General features: G+C 43.5%; 1 protein-coding gene across 1 annotated transcript in view; it reads left to right on the plus strand.

Annotated features, from left to right (window-relative positions):
* LOC145343788 (uncharacterized) overlaps positions 1-12,242 on the plus strand; it is an 81,514-nt gene that overhangs the window by 23,023 nt on the left and 46,249 nt on the right. Inside the window, exon 3 of the mRNA XM_080190122.1 lies at positions 9,042-9,371. Coding sequence (XP_080046248.1) covers positions 9,042-9,371 — 330 coding nt within the window. The remainder of the gene's footprint in view (positions 1-9,041; positions 9,372-12,242) is intronic.

The following is a 12,242-nucleotide window of genomic DNA, read 5'->3' on the forward strand; positions in this document are numbered from 1 at the left end:
CACATAGTTGGGGGCATGACTGGGCTCAGCCTATTGGGCACCTTGGCATTGCCCACCAGAAGCAAAGCCAAAGGGATGGGGCTATGATGGTGGGGGGTGGGAGGAGGGTGGTGTAGCTGGTTCCGTACCTCGGGTTTCTTTTGTAATATGGCGCCCATGGAATGATGTTCTGCTCTATCACCTAGCAGTGTGTGGAATTAATTTGAAGAATCTTATTTTTGGTGTGGAATTGACAATTTCACTTCTTAGATCAGCAAAGTAGGTAGTGTGAGAATCTGGAAACTCAATAGTGCAGCCGCAATATTTCTCTTAAGGTTAAAAGAGAGGGTGAATGTTGGTGGAGTAGATGAGTTTTATGTGACACCAATGCAAGCTACAGTATCTGCTTGATAGCACTGGATTAAAGCAATTAGAAAATCATCTGATGCCTGACTGTGATGAGCAATAAAATGTCCAGAAGTTTCATCAAGTGGAGTACTCTGACAAATTTAACTGCTCAGAACAGAAAACATAGAAAATAGGTGCAGGAGTAGGCCATTCAGCCCTTTGAACCTGCACCACCATTCAATATGATTGTGGCTGACACACACTTCCAGTATCCCACTCCCACTTTCTCTTCTTTGAACTCTTTAGCTGCAAGGGCCATGTCCAGTTCCCTCTTGAACATACCTAACTAATTGGCCCCAAAAGCTTTGTGGTAGAGAATTCCACAGGTTCACAACTATGAGTGGAGACGATCTTTCTCATCTCAATCCTGAATGCCTAACCCCTTAATCTTAGACTCTGACCCCTGGTTCTGCACTTCACCAACATCGGGAGCATTCTTCCCACATCTAGCCTGTCCAGTCCCATCAGGATCTTATATGTTTCAATGAGATTCCCTCTCCGGAATTCCAGTAAGTACAAGCCGAGTCAATCCAGTCTCTCTTCCTATTTCAGGCTTGCCATTCCAGGAATCAATCTGGTGAACCTCCACTGGACTCCTTCAATGGCAAGAATGCAATATCATATCACTCAGACTAGGAGGCCAAAACTGCACATAAAACTCAAGGTGTGGCCTCACCAAGGCCTTGTACAATTGCAGCAAAACATCCTTATTCCTATATTCAGATCCTCTTGCTATGAAGGTTTTCCTCACCACCTGCTGTACCTGAATACTAACCTTCAGTGACTGTTCCATCATAACACCTAGGTCATGTTGCACTTCCCTTTTCCCTAAACTGTCACCATTCAGATCATAATCTTTTTTCCTGTTTTTGCCACCAAAGTGGATAACCTCGCACTTATCCACATGATATTGCATTTGCCACTCAGCCAGCCTGTACAAATCACCCTGCAGCCTCTGAGCATCCTCCTCACAGCACAAACTGCCACCGAGCTTAGTGTCGTCTGCAAATTTGAAGACATTGCGTTCAATTCCTTCATCCAAATCATTAATGTATATTGTGAATAGCTGGGATCCCCAGCATCGAACCCTGCAGTATCCTACTAGCCACTGCCTGTCACTCTGAAAAGGACACGTTTATTCCCACTCTCTGCTTACCGTCTGCCAACCAGTTCTCGATCCACGTCAATACATTACCCCCAATTCCATGAGCTTTAATTTTGCTCACTAATCGTTGGTGTGGGACTTTCTCAAAAGTGTTCTGAAAGTACAAGATTCAAACATCCTCTGGTTCATCCTTGTCCACTGTACTGATCACATCCTCAAAAAATTCCAGAAAATTTGTCAAGCACAATTCCCCTTTAGTGAATCCATGCTGACTTGGGCCAATCCTGCTCAATCATTACATCCTTAATAACTGACTCTGGCATTTCCCCACCACCAATGTCAGGCTAACCGGCCAATATTTCCCTATTTTCTCTCTCCCTCCTTTTTTAAAAAGTGGGATTATGTTAGCCACCCTCCAATTCACTGGAAATGAATAGTGGAAAATGATCAAAAATGCGTCCACTATTCCTAGAACCACTTCCTTGAGTACTCTGGGATGCAGAGCAGGCGGCTTTGAGGACTTATCAGGTTTTAATCCCAGCAATTTTCCCAATATAATTTCCTGACTAATAACAGTGTTCTTCAGTTCCTCCTTCATGCTAAACCTTCTGTCCCCTTGGATTTCTGGATGGTTATTTGTGTCCTCCTTAGTGAAGACAGATCCGAAGTATTTGTTCAGCTGGTCTGCCATCTCTTTGTTGCCCCTGACGAATTTATGTGATTTTAACTGTAAGGGACCTACATTTGTCTTCACCAGTGTTTTTCTCTTCACATGTCTATAGAAGCTTTTACAGTCAGTTTTTATGTTTTCCGCAAGCCACTCTCATTTTCTCCTTTCAAATTAGACCTTTTGATTTCCTCGGCTGGATTTTAAATTTCTCACAGTACTCTGCTTTTTCGGGCCAGTTTATATACCTCCTCTTTGGTTTTCAGACTATCCCTGCTTTCCCTTGTTAGCTATGGATGAACCACCTTCCCTGTTTTATTCTTACACCAGATAGGGATGCACAGTGTTGAAGTTCATTCATGGTGTTCTTTAAATGTCTGTTATTGCCTATCCACTGTCAATCCCTTAAGTATCCTTTGCCAGCTTATCCTAGCCAATACCTGTCTCAAACCAAAGTTAGCTTTCCTCAAGTTCAGGACCTAGTTTCAAGCTTAACTGTGTCACTTGCCATCTGAATGAAGAATTCTACCATATAGTGGTCACTTTCCTCCAAAGGACCTCACACTACAAGGTTGCTAATTAATCCTCTCACATTACACAATATTCAGTCTAGAATGGCCTACTCTATAGTTGGTTGCTCAACATATTTGTTGAGAAAACCACTCCTTGTACATTACAAGAAATGCTCCTCCATTGCACTGTGGTGAGCCCAGTTAATATGCAGATTGAAGTCACCCAAGATAACTGCTGTACCCTTACTGCACACATCTCTAATTTCCTGCCTGATGCCATCCCTGACCTCTACTACTTTGGTGGTCTGTACACAACTACCAGTGGTGTTTTTTGTCCTTTGTTGTTTGGCAGCTCCATCCATATAGATCTTACATCATCCAGACTAATGCTCTTCCTTATTATTGTGTTAATCTCCTCTTTAACCAGCACACTACCCCACCCCTTTTTCCTCTTACTATTTTTCCTGAATATTGAATACCCCTGGATGGTGAGTTCCCATCCTTGGTCATCCTGGAGCCAGGTCTCCGTGATCTCAATTACATCGTATCCATTATTAACTTTCTGCGCAGTTAGTTCATCCATTTTATTCCAAATACTCCTTTCATTGAGACAGATTTTAAGGTTTTTTTGGCGTTTATTGCCCTCTTAGAATTAAAATGTAATGTGGACTTTTTTGATTTTTGTCTTTGGTTTTTCTGCCTTCCACCTTTCCCCTTACTGCCTTTTGTTTCTGTCCCCACTTTACTTCCCTCTGGTTTCCTGAATTGGTTTCCATTCCCTGCCACATCAGACTACAACCTTCCCAACAGCACTGGCAAGCACCCCCCCCAGGACATTGGATGGTCTGCACCTGGCAGGACTGGAATCAATTTGTACTGGCCCCACTTCACCCAGAACCAATTCCAATGTCCCAGGAATTTGAATCCCTCCATCTTGAACCATCCCTCATGCCATGTATTCATCTTGGCTCGCCTGACATTCCTACTCTGACTAGCACGTGGCACTCGGCAATCTTGAGAAGACTACCTTTGAGATTCTACTTTGTAATTTAGCTCCTAATTTCCTAAATTCAGCTTCTAGGACCTCATCATGTTCTTTTTTCACCTGTATTGTGGGTGCCTATATGCACAATGATAGCTGGCTGTTCATCCTCCCCCTCCAGAATGCCCTGCAGCTGCTCCGAGACATCTTTGACCCTTGCACCAGAGAGGCAACACTCCATCCTGAAATCTCATTTGCATCCACAGAAACACCTGTCTATTCCCCTTACAATTGAATCCCCTATCACTATAGCTCTGCCACTATGTTTTTCTGCCCTCCTGTGTAGTAGAGCCAGCCATGGTGCCATGAACCTGGCTGCTGCCACCTTCCCCTTGTAAGAACATAAGAACATAAGAAATAGGAGCAGGAGTAGGCCATCTAGCCCTTCGAGCCTGCCCTGCCATTCAATAAGATCATGGCTGATCTGTCGTGGCTCAGTTCCACTTTCCCGCCCTCTCCCCATAACCCTTAATCCCCTCGCTTATCAAAAACCCATCAACCCGTGTCTTAAAAATATTTAGCGAGGCAGCCTCCACCACTTCAACGGGCAGAGAATTCCAGAGATTCACCACCCTTTGAGTGAAGAAGTTCCTCCTCAACTCCATTCTAAACCGCCCCCCCCTTTATCTTGAGGCTGTGCCCCCTAGTCCTACTGTCCTTTCTGAGCGGGAAGAGTCTCTCCACCTCTATCCTATCCATCCCATTCATCATCTTATATGTCTCAATGAGATCGCCCCTCATTCTTCTAAACTCTAACGAGTACAAGCCTAGTTTATTCAGCCTCTCCTCATAGCTCAACCCCGTCAACTCCGGTATCAGCCTAGTAAACCTCCTCTGCACTCCCTCCAAGGCCAAAATATCCTTGCGTAAGTGCAGCGACCAAAACTGCACACAGTACTCCAGCTGTGGCCTCACCAATGCCCTATACAGCTGCAGCAAGACCTCCCTACTTTTATATTCAATCCCCCTCGCTATGAAGGCCAGCATCCCATTAGCCTTCCTGACCACCTGCTGCACCTGCAGGCTGGGTTTTTGCGACTCATGCACAAGGACCCCGAGGTCCCTCTGCACCGTTGCCTGCTGCAGTTTTTTGCCACGTAAGTAATAGTCCTTCCTACCATTATTCCTACCAAAGTGGACCACCTCGCACTTGCCAACATTAAATTCCATTTGCCAGTTCCTGGCCCATTCTCCCAGCCTATCTAGATCCTTCTGCAGACTCTCCACACACTCCGCGCAATTTGCCGTTCCACCAATCTTGGTGTCATCAGCAAATTTCGACACCATACACTCGGTTCCCTCCTCCAGATCATCTATATAAATGGTAAATAGCTGAGGCCCCAGCACCGACCCCTGGGGCACTCCACTAGTCACCAACCGCCAATCCGAATAGCACCCATTAACCCCCACTCTCTGCCTCCTATTTGACAACCAATCCTCTATCCACGCTAACACCCTACCCCCAACTCCATGTCCCCTGACCTTCTGCAATAACCTCTTGTGAGGTACCTTGTCAAACGCCTTCTGAAAATCAAGAAAGACCACATCCACCGGCTCTCCTCTATCCACCGCCCTAGATCATGGCTGATCTTTCCATGGCCTCAGCTCCACTTACCCACCCACTCACCATAACTCTTAATTCCTTTACTGTTCAAAAATTTATCTATCCTTGCCTTAAAAACGTTCAATGAGGTAGCCTCAACTGCACCACTGGGCGGGGAATTCCACAGATTCACAACCCTTTGTGTGAAGAGATTCCTTCTCAACTCAGTCATAAATCTGCTTCCTCTTATTTTGAGGCCATGCCCCCTAGTTCTAGTTTCACCTGCCAATGGAAACAACTTCCCTGCTTCTATCTTATCTATTCCCTTCATAATCTTTTATGTTTCTATAAGATCTCCCCTCATTCTTCTGAATTCCAATGAGTATAGTCCCAGTCTACTCAGTCTCTCCTCATAAGCCAACTCTGTCAACTCCAGAATCAACCTAGTGAATCTCCTTTGCACCTCCTCCAGTGCCAGTTTATTCTTTCTCAAGTAAGGAGACCAAAACTGTACACAGTATTCCAGGTGTTGCCCTCACCAGCACCTTGTACAGCAGCAACATAACCTCGCTGTTTTCAAACTCCATCCCTCTAGCAATGAAGGACAAAATTCCATTTGCCTTCTTAATTACCTGCTGCACCTGCAAACCAACTCCTTATGAGTCTTGCACAAGGACACCCAGGTCCCTCTGCACAGCAACATGCTGCAATTTTTTACCATTTAAATAATAATCCATTTTGCTGTTATTCCTACCAAAATGAATGACCTCACATTTACCAACATTGTACTCCATCTGCCAGATCCTCCCCCACTCACTTAGACTATCTGTATCCCTTTGCAGACTTTCAGCGTCCTCTGGACACTTTGCTCTGCCACCCATCTTAGCATCATCTGCGAATTTTGACACACTATACTTGGTCCCCAACTCCAAATCATCTATGTAATTCGTAAACAGTTGTGGTCCCAACACTGAGCCCTGAGACACACCACTAGTCACTGATCGCCAACCAGAAAAACACCCATTTACTCCCACTCTTTGCTTTTTGTTAGTTAACCAATCCCCTATCCATGCTAATATATTACCCGTAACACTGCACCTTTATCTTATGTAGCAGTCTTTGGTCTGGCACCTTGTCAAATGCCTTCTGGAAGTCTAGATACACCACATCCAAAGGTTCTCCATTGTCCACTGCATACGTAATGTTCTTAAAGAATTCCACCAAATTAGTCAAACATGACCTTCCTTTCATGAACCCATGCTGCATCTTACCAATGGGACAATTTCTATCCATATGTCTCACTATGTCTTCCTTGATGATAGATCTAAGCATTTTTCCTACTACAGAAGTTAATCTAACTGGCTTTTAATTACCTGCCTTTTGTCTACCTCCTTTTTTTAAACAGTGGCGTCACGTTTACTGTTTTCTAATCTGTAGGAACCACCCCAGAGTCCAGCAAATTTTGGTAAATTACCACTAGTGCATTTGCTATTTCTCCCGCCATCTCTTTTAGTACCCTGTGATGCATTCCATCAGGACCAGGACACTTGTCTACCTTTAGCCCCATTAATTTGCCCAACACGACCTCTTTCGTGATAATGATATTTCTAGGTCCTCACCTGCCATAGCCTTCATGTCATCAGGGATGGATAGGATAGAGGTGGAGAGACTCTTCCCGCTCAAAAAAGACAGTAGGACTAGGGGGCACAGCCTCAAGATAAAGGGGGGGCGTTTTAGAACGGAGTTGAGGAGGAACTTCTTCACTCAAAGGGTGGTGAATCTCTGGAATTCTCTGCCCGTTGAAGTGGTGGAGGCTGCCTCGCTAAATATTTTCAAGAAGCGGGTTGATGGGTTTTTGATAAGAGAGGGGATTAAGGGTTATGGGGAGAGGGCCAGAAAGTGGAACTGAGACATGACAGATCAGCCATGATCTTATTTAATGGCGGGGCAGGCTCGAAGGGCCAGATGGCCTACTCCTGCTCCTATTTCTTATGTTCTATTATGTTCTTATGTCTTCCACTGTGAAGACCAAATAATATACTGTTCAATACCTCTGCCATTTTCTCATTTACATTTATTACATTCCCTTCTGATCCGCTAAAGGACTAATGTTTGCTTTCACCACTCTTTCATTTTATGTATTTATAGAAACATTTATGAACTGTTTTTATATTCTGAGCTAGTTTACACTCAGAATCCATCTTACTTTTCTTTATAGCTTTTTTCATGACTTTTTGTTGACCTTTAAAGATTTCCCAATCCTCTAGTTCCTGCTAATCTTTGCCACTTTGTATGCATTTTCTTTCAATTTGACACCCTTCTTTACTTCCTTAAATATCCATGGCTAATCATCTCTTTTTCTATAGTCCTTTCTTATCACTGGTATATAAGTTTGCTGAGCACTGTGAAAGATCACTTTGAAAGTCCTCCACTGTTCCTCAGTTGTCCCATCATAAAGTTTTTGCTCCCAGTCTACCTTAGCCAATGTCTCCCTTATCCCTTTGTAGTCTCCTTTGTTTAAGCTTGGCAGAATTGACAAAGTTTTCTTTCCCCTGTTTGGGGATTTGGGAACATGGGGTACAGTCTTGGGGTAAGAGGATGATTATTTAGAACAGAGATTTCTTCATTCAAAGGGGTTGTGGATCTTTGGAACTCTCTTATCCCAGAGAGTTGTGATGCTCCATCACTGAATACATTGAGGTACACAGAGTTTTGGTGTCTCAGGGAACTAAAAGATATGAGAAGTAGGTGAGACAGTTAAGTTGAAGTAGAGGTTCAGCTATGATCATTTAAATGGCGGAGGGTGCTCGACAGACCGTATAGTCTCCTCCTGCTTCTCTTACATTTCAAAAAAATGCATTGTGCGACAAATAATTATAAATTATGGTTCCTAAATTTTAAATTCTTTAATTAACCCTTCGTGATCTTGGCCTTCCATATCCCTGTAACCTCCTGCAGGCTTTACTAACCCTATCCAGATTACACCATTCCTTTGGCTGTGGCCTCCCCAATTCCAGCATTCCTTCAGTAATCTAAATCCTTTTCTTTTGGTATTTCCTACCAAAGCATCTTATGTATTAATTCAGTCTCTTTTGGAGCACTTTTATCTTTGTCAGAAGCTTGTGGTTTTGCACCCGACTCCAGAGCTTGAATCAAATAATTAAAAGCTGATACTGCATTGGGCATCACTGAGGGTGTTCCGTACTTTGAGGTGTGGTGTCTCAATGAGATACTAAACTAAAGCCCTGTCAATCTCTCAGATAGTGCTGTCCCATCCTTTAAATCCACCTAAGAATGGGAGATTTACCTTTAAGAAAACTGATCTTCTGGTCTTTGTTAATCAAATTGTTTGCTGCTATGTGAAAATTGACAGACATGATTCCTATATGACAACAGTTACACTTCAAAAGTACTTAATTGATTGTTGAAATCTTAGGATGGTCTTTGATTTTAAAAGATGATTTATAGACTGCATGTATTTTTTTCTTCCACTTTCTTTTCCTCCTTTTAGAGATTAGTTCAACAGATTAGTCTTCTTCTCCAATTTCTCCCCATCCTTATTGGTGACGGATGAATCTGGAATGTTTCCATCCAAATTTGAGATTAATTTACTCTGGGTATAATGGTGCACCCTCTTCTAGAAACCTGTATGAATGGAACAGCTGAAGAAAGACAGAAGTTGTTTTTGGAACATGGTTGTATGGAATAACTTAGATCTGGGTTTAGATCTTTCTGGGAATGCCTTTAGCCTATCTGACCTATTCTCACATTTATCTTTAATGCAGCTCAGCCAGTGGTCAGTTTATCCAGAGAACACATCAAGACTTTGGTTGGATCTGAGGGAACCTTGGGTTGTGATGTTACAGGATTTTACCCTAAGCAGCATGGACTCATCTGGCAAAAGATCTCAAACAAAGGATCTAAGGAACCAAAAAATCTAACAAATATCTATGCCAGAGCCACCACTCCCAGTAATAATGGAACCTTCAGTGTTTCCAGCAGAATAATAATTGTACCAACATTGGATGATGATGGAGATGTGTACAGATGTTTTGTGACTCACCGATCAGTTCATCCTGATGGCATTTCACAAGAAAGTACACTCCGAGTGATAGGTACGTTCCTTTCTTTGCTAAAGATTTTTCAGTGTGTTTTTATTGTAGCTTACAAACATTTAAGCATGATGCCTATTTATTACTATTGGATTTCTACTTGGATTTGCATCTGACTAAGTCAGGAATTCACCCTTTATTATTCCACAATTAAATGACTATTGTATGCAATAATTATTCAAATTAACTAGACAAAATTTATCTGCGTTTAATAGTACCACATGTTGGAATTTTATTAAACTGCTGTCAACACTAGTTGAACAGTGTTACCTTCAAATAATCTGTACAGTGAAATTTATCTGGGCCCAGGTATGGTGACTTAATTTCCAATATTCTCAAATTAATTCAGAGAGCAATGAATACTGTGAGATCCCACTTAGTGGTTGCATTCCTGAAAATTCCGACTGTGAAACAACCTTCATTCCTATGAGAACCCACGATACTCACAACGTTCAGGCTGGAGTTTGGTTTTTCTGGGTGAGAAGTGTCCGAATGAACTTATGTAACAGCATTACCATACACGTGCAGTGCTGTGCATTCCTAGCTAGAGTTATTTGAAACATAACATAAATCACTGAATATAAACAGAAATATTGTACACCTTCAAGTTGCAATCACTACAGTGCAAAAGGAGGCCATTTGGCCTCTTAAGACTGTACTGACAACAATCTCACCCAGGTCTTATCCCCTTAACTCCACGTATTTACTCTGCTAATGCCCCTGACACTAAAGGGCAATTTAGCATGGCCAATCAAGCTAACACATCTTTGGAGTGTGGGGGAAAACCAGGAATAACACTAAATCAACCAAACAAACCCTGGGTAACACAGCTTGCATGTCTCATCCACTGAAACTCAGATCAACTTTTTGCTTGCTTACCTTTTGCACATTGCCTCTGTCTCCTTTCCCATTCTGTTTCTCTCTCTCTCTCTCTCCTTTCTTAATCCCTGTCTCAATTCCATCTCGCCCACAACCCAGAGCAGTGCTCTGACTAATTGCCAGTCCAAGGCTGAAGCTGTGCCCACTGCCTGAACATCTTCCTGACTGACTGCCTATATAGGCAAAGCCCTGGGCAATGGATTGAGCAAACCTTCCGCCATGACACCCCATCCCCACCTAAGTTGTTGAATTGATAAGAAATCAACTGGAAGATGCACTGAAGGCTAGAAGCGCACATGATACTCTGGCTGGTGGAGTTCAATGACCATCATCAAAAGTGGCTCGTTATCATCACTACTGACTGAGCAAGCCAAGTGCTGAAAGACATAGCTGCTAGACTGAGCCAGCAGCAGGTGATGAGAGAACCAAGAGGGAAAACAACTTCTCTCACTAATCCACCTATAACAGATATCTCTGTCCACGAGTGTGGCATCAAGGAGACCTAGCCAAACTGGAGTCAATGGGTATCAGGGGGCAAACACTCCACTGGTTAGAGTCATACCTGGTACATAAGAAGATGGTTGTGGAGAGTCAGTAACCCCAGCTCCAGGACGTCTCTGCAGGAGTTTGTTAGGCTGGTGTCCTAGGCCCAACAATCTTCAGCTGCTCTGACCTTCCTTCCATCATAAGGTCAGAAGTGGGGATGTTCATCGGTGATTGTGTCCAGCATCGTTCACAACTCAGATATTGAAGCTGTCCATGTTTAAGTGCAACAAGTTCTGGACAATATCCAGGTTTGGGCTGGTAAGTGGCAGGTAACATTTGTACCACATAAATGCCAGGCAATGACCATCACCAATAAGCGATACTCTAACCGCTGCCCTTTGACATTCAATGGTGTTATCATCACTGATCCCCCCCACTGTCAACATTCTTGGGATTACCATTGACCAGTAACTCAACTGAACTCACCACACAAACACAGTAGCTACCAGAGCAGGTCAGAGGCTAAGAATATTGTGGTGAGTAACTCACCTCCTGACTCCCCTAAGCCCATCCACCATCTACAACGCACAAGTCAGAAATACTCCCCACTTGCTTGGATAGCTGCAACTCCAACAACACTGAAGGAGCTTAACATCATTCAGGACAAAGCAGTCCTCTTGATTGGCACCACATCGACAAACATTGAATCTCTCCACCACTGATGCTCAGTAGCAGCAGTGTGTACTATCTACAAGGTGCACTGCAGCAATTTATCGAAGATCCTTAGACAGCATCTTCCAAACCCATGACTACTTCCATCTAGAAGGATAAGAGCAGCAGATAGGTGGGAACACCACCACCTGCAAGTTCCACTCCAAGCCACTCACCATCCTGACTTGGAAATATATCGCTGTTCCTTCACAGCCACTAGTCAAAATCCTGGCATTCCCTCCCTAATGGCATTGTGGGTCAAGGTCCAGCACATAAACTGCAGCGATTCAAGGAGGCAGCTCACCACCACCTTCTCAAGGGCTACTAGGGATGGGCAATAAATGCTGGCCAGCCAGCAATGCCCATGTCCAATAAATGAATTTTAAAAAAGACACTATTTGTAGGATTGACCACCACACAGTTATTGTAAAGGTGAAGACAATGGGCCTCGCTGATTCAACAACAGCGGTGGGGAGGGGGTGGTCATGTTGGAAGGTTTCCTTGTCCATGTTTGACCTGATGCCATGAGGTCAGGAGGCAGTGTTGTGGATTCGCAGGGCAATTCCTTCCCGACTGTATACAGACGCGTTGTCACCTCTGGTGGGACATGCCCAGAATTAGTGATAGGGTGTTTAAGACATTGCTGTAAGGTGTGATTCTTTGAGAATGACTATGTCAGGCTGTTGCTCTAATAGTCTGTGAGACAGCTTTCCCAATTTTGGCACTAGCCCCCAGATGTTTGTAAGGAGGATTTTGCAGAGTTAACATGGCTGGTTTTGCCATTGTCATTTCCAGTAC

The sequence above is a fragment of the Carcharhinus amblyrhynchos genome, chromosome 6 (genome assembly GCF_965287045.1).
Source record: "Carcharhinus amblyrhynchos chromosome 6, sCarAmb.v2.hapA, whole genome shotgun sequence".
Taxonomy (NCBI): domain Eukaryota; kingdom Metazoa; phylum Chordata; class Chondrichthyes; order Carcharhiniformes; family Carcharhinidae; genus Carcharhinus; species Carcharhinus amblyrhynchos.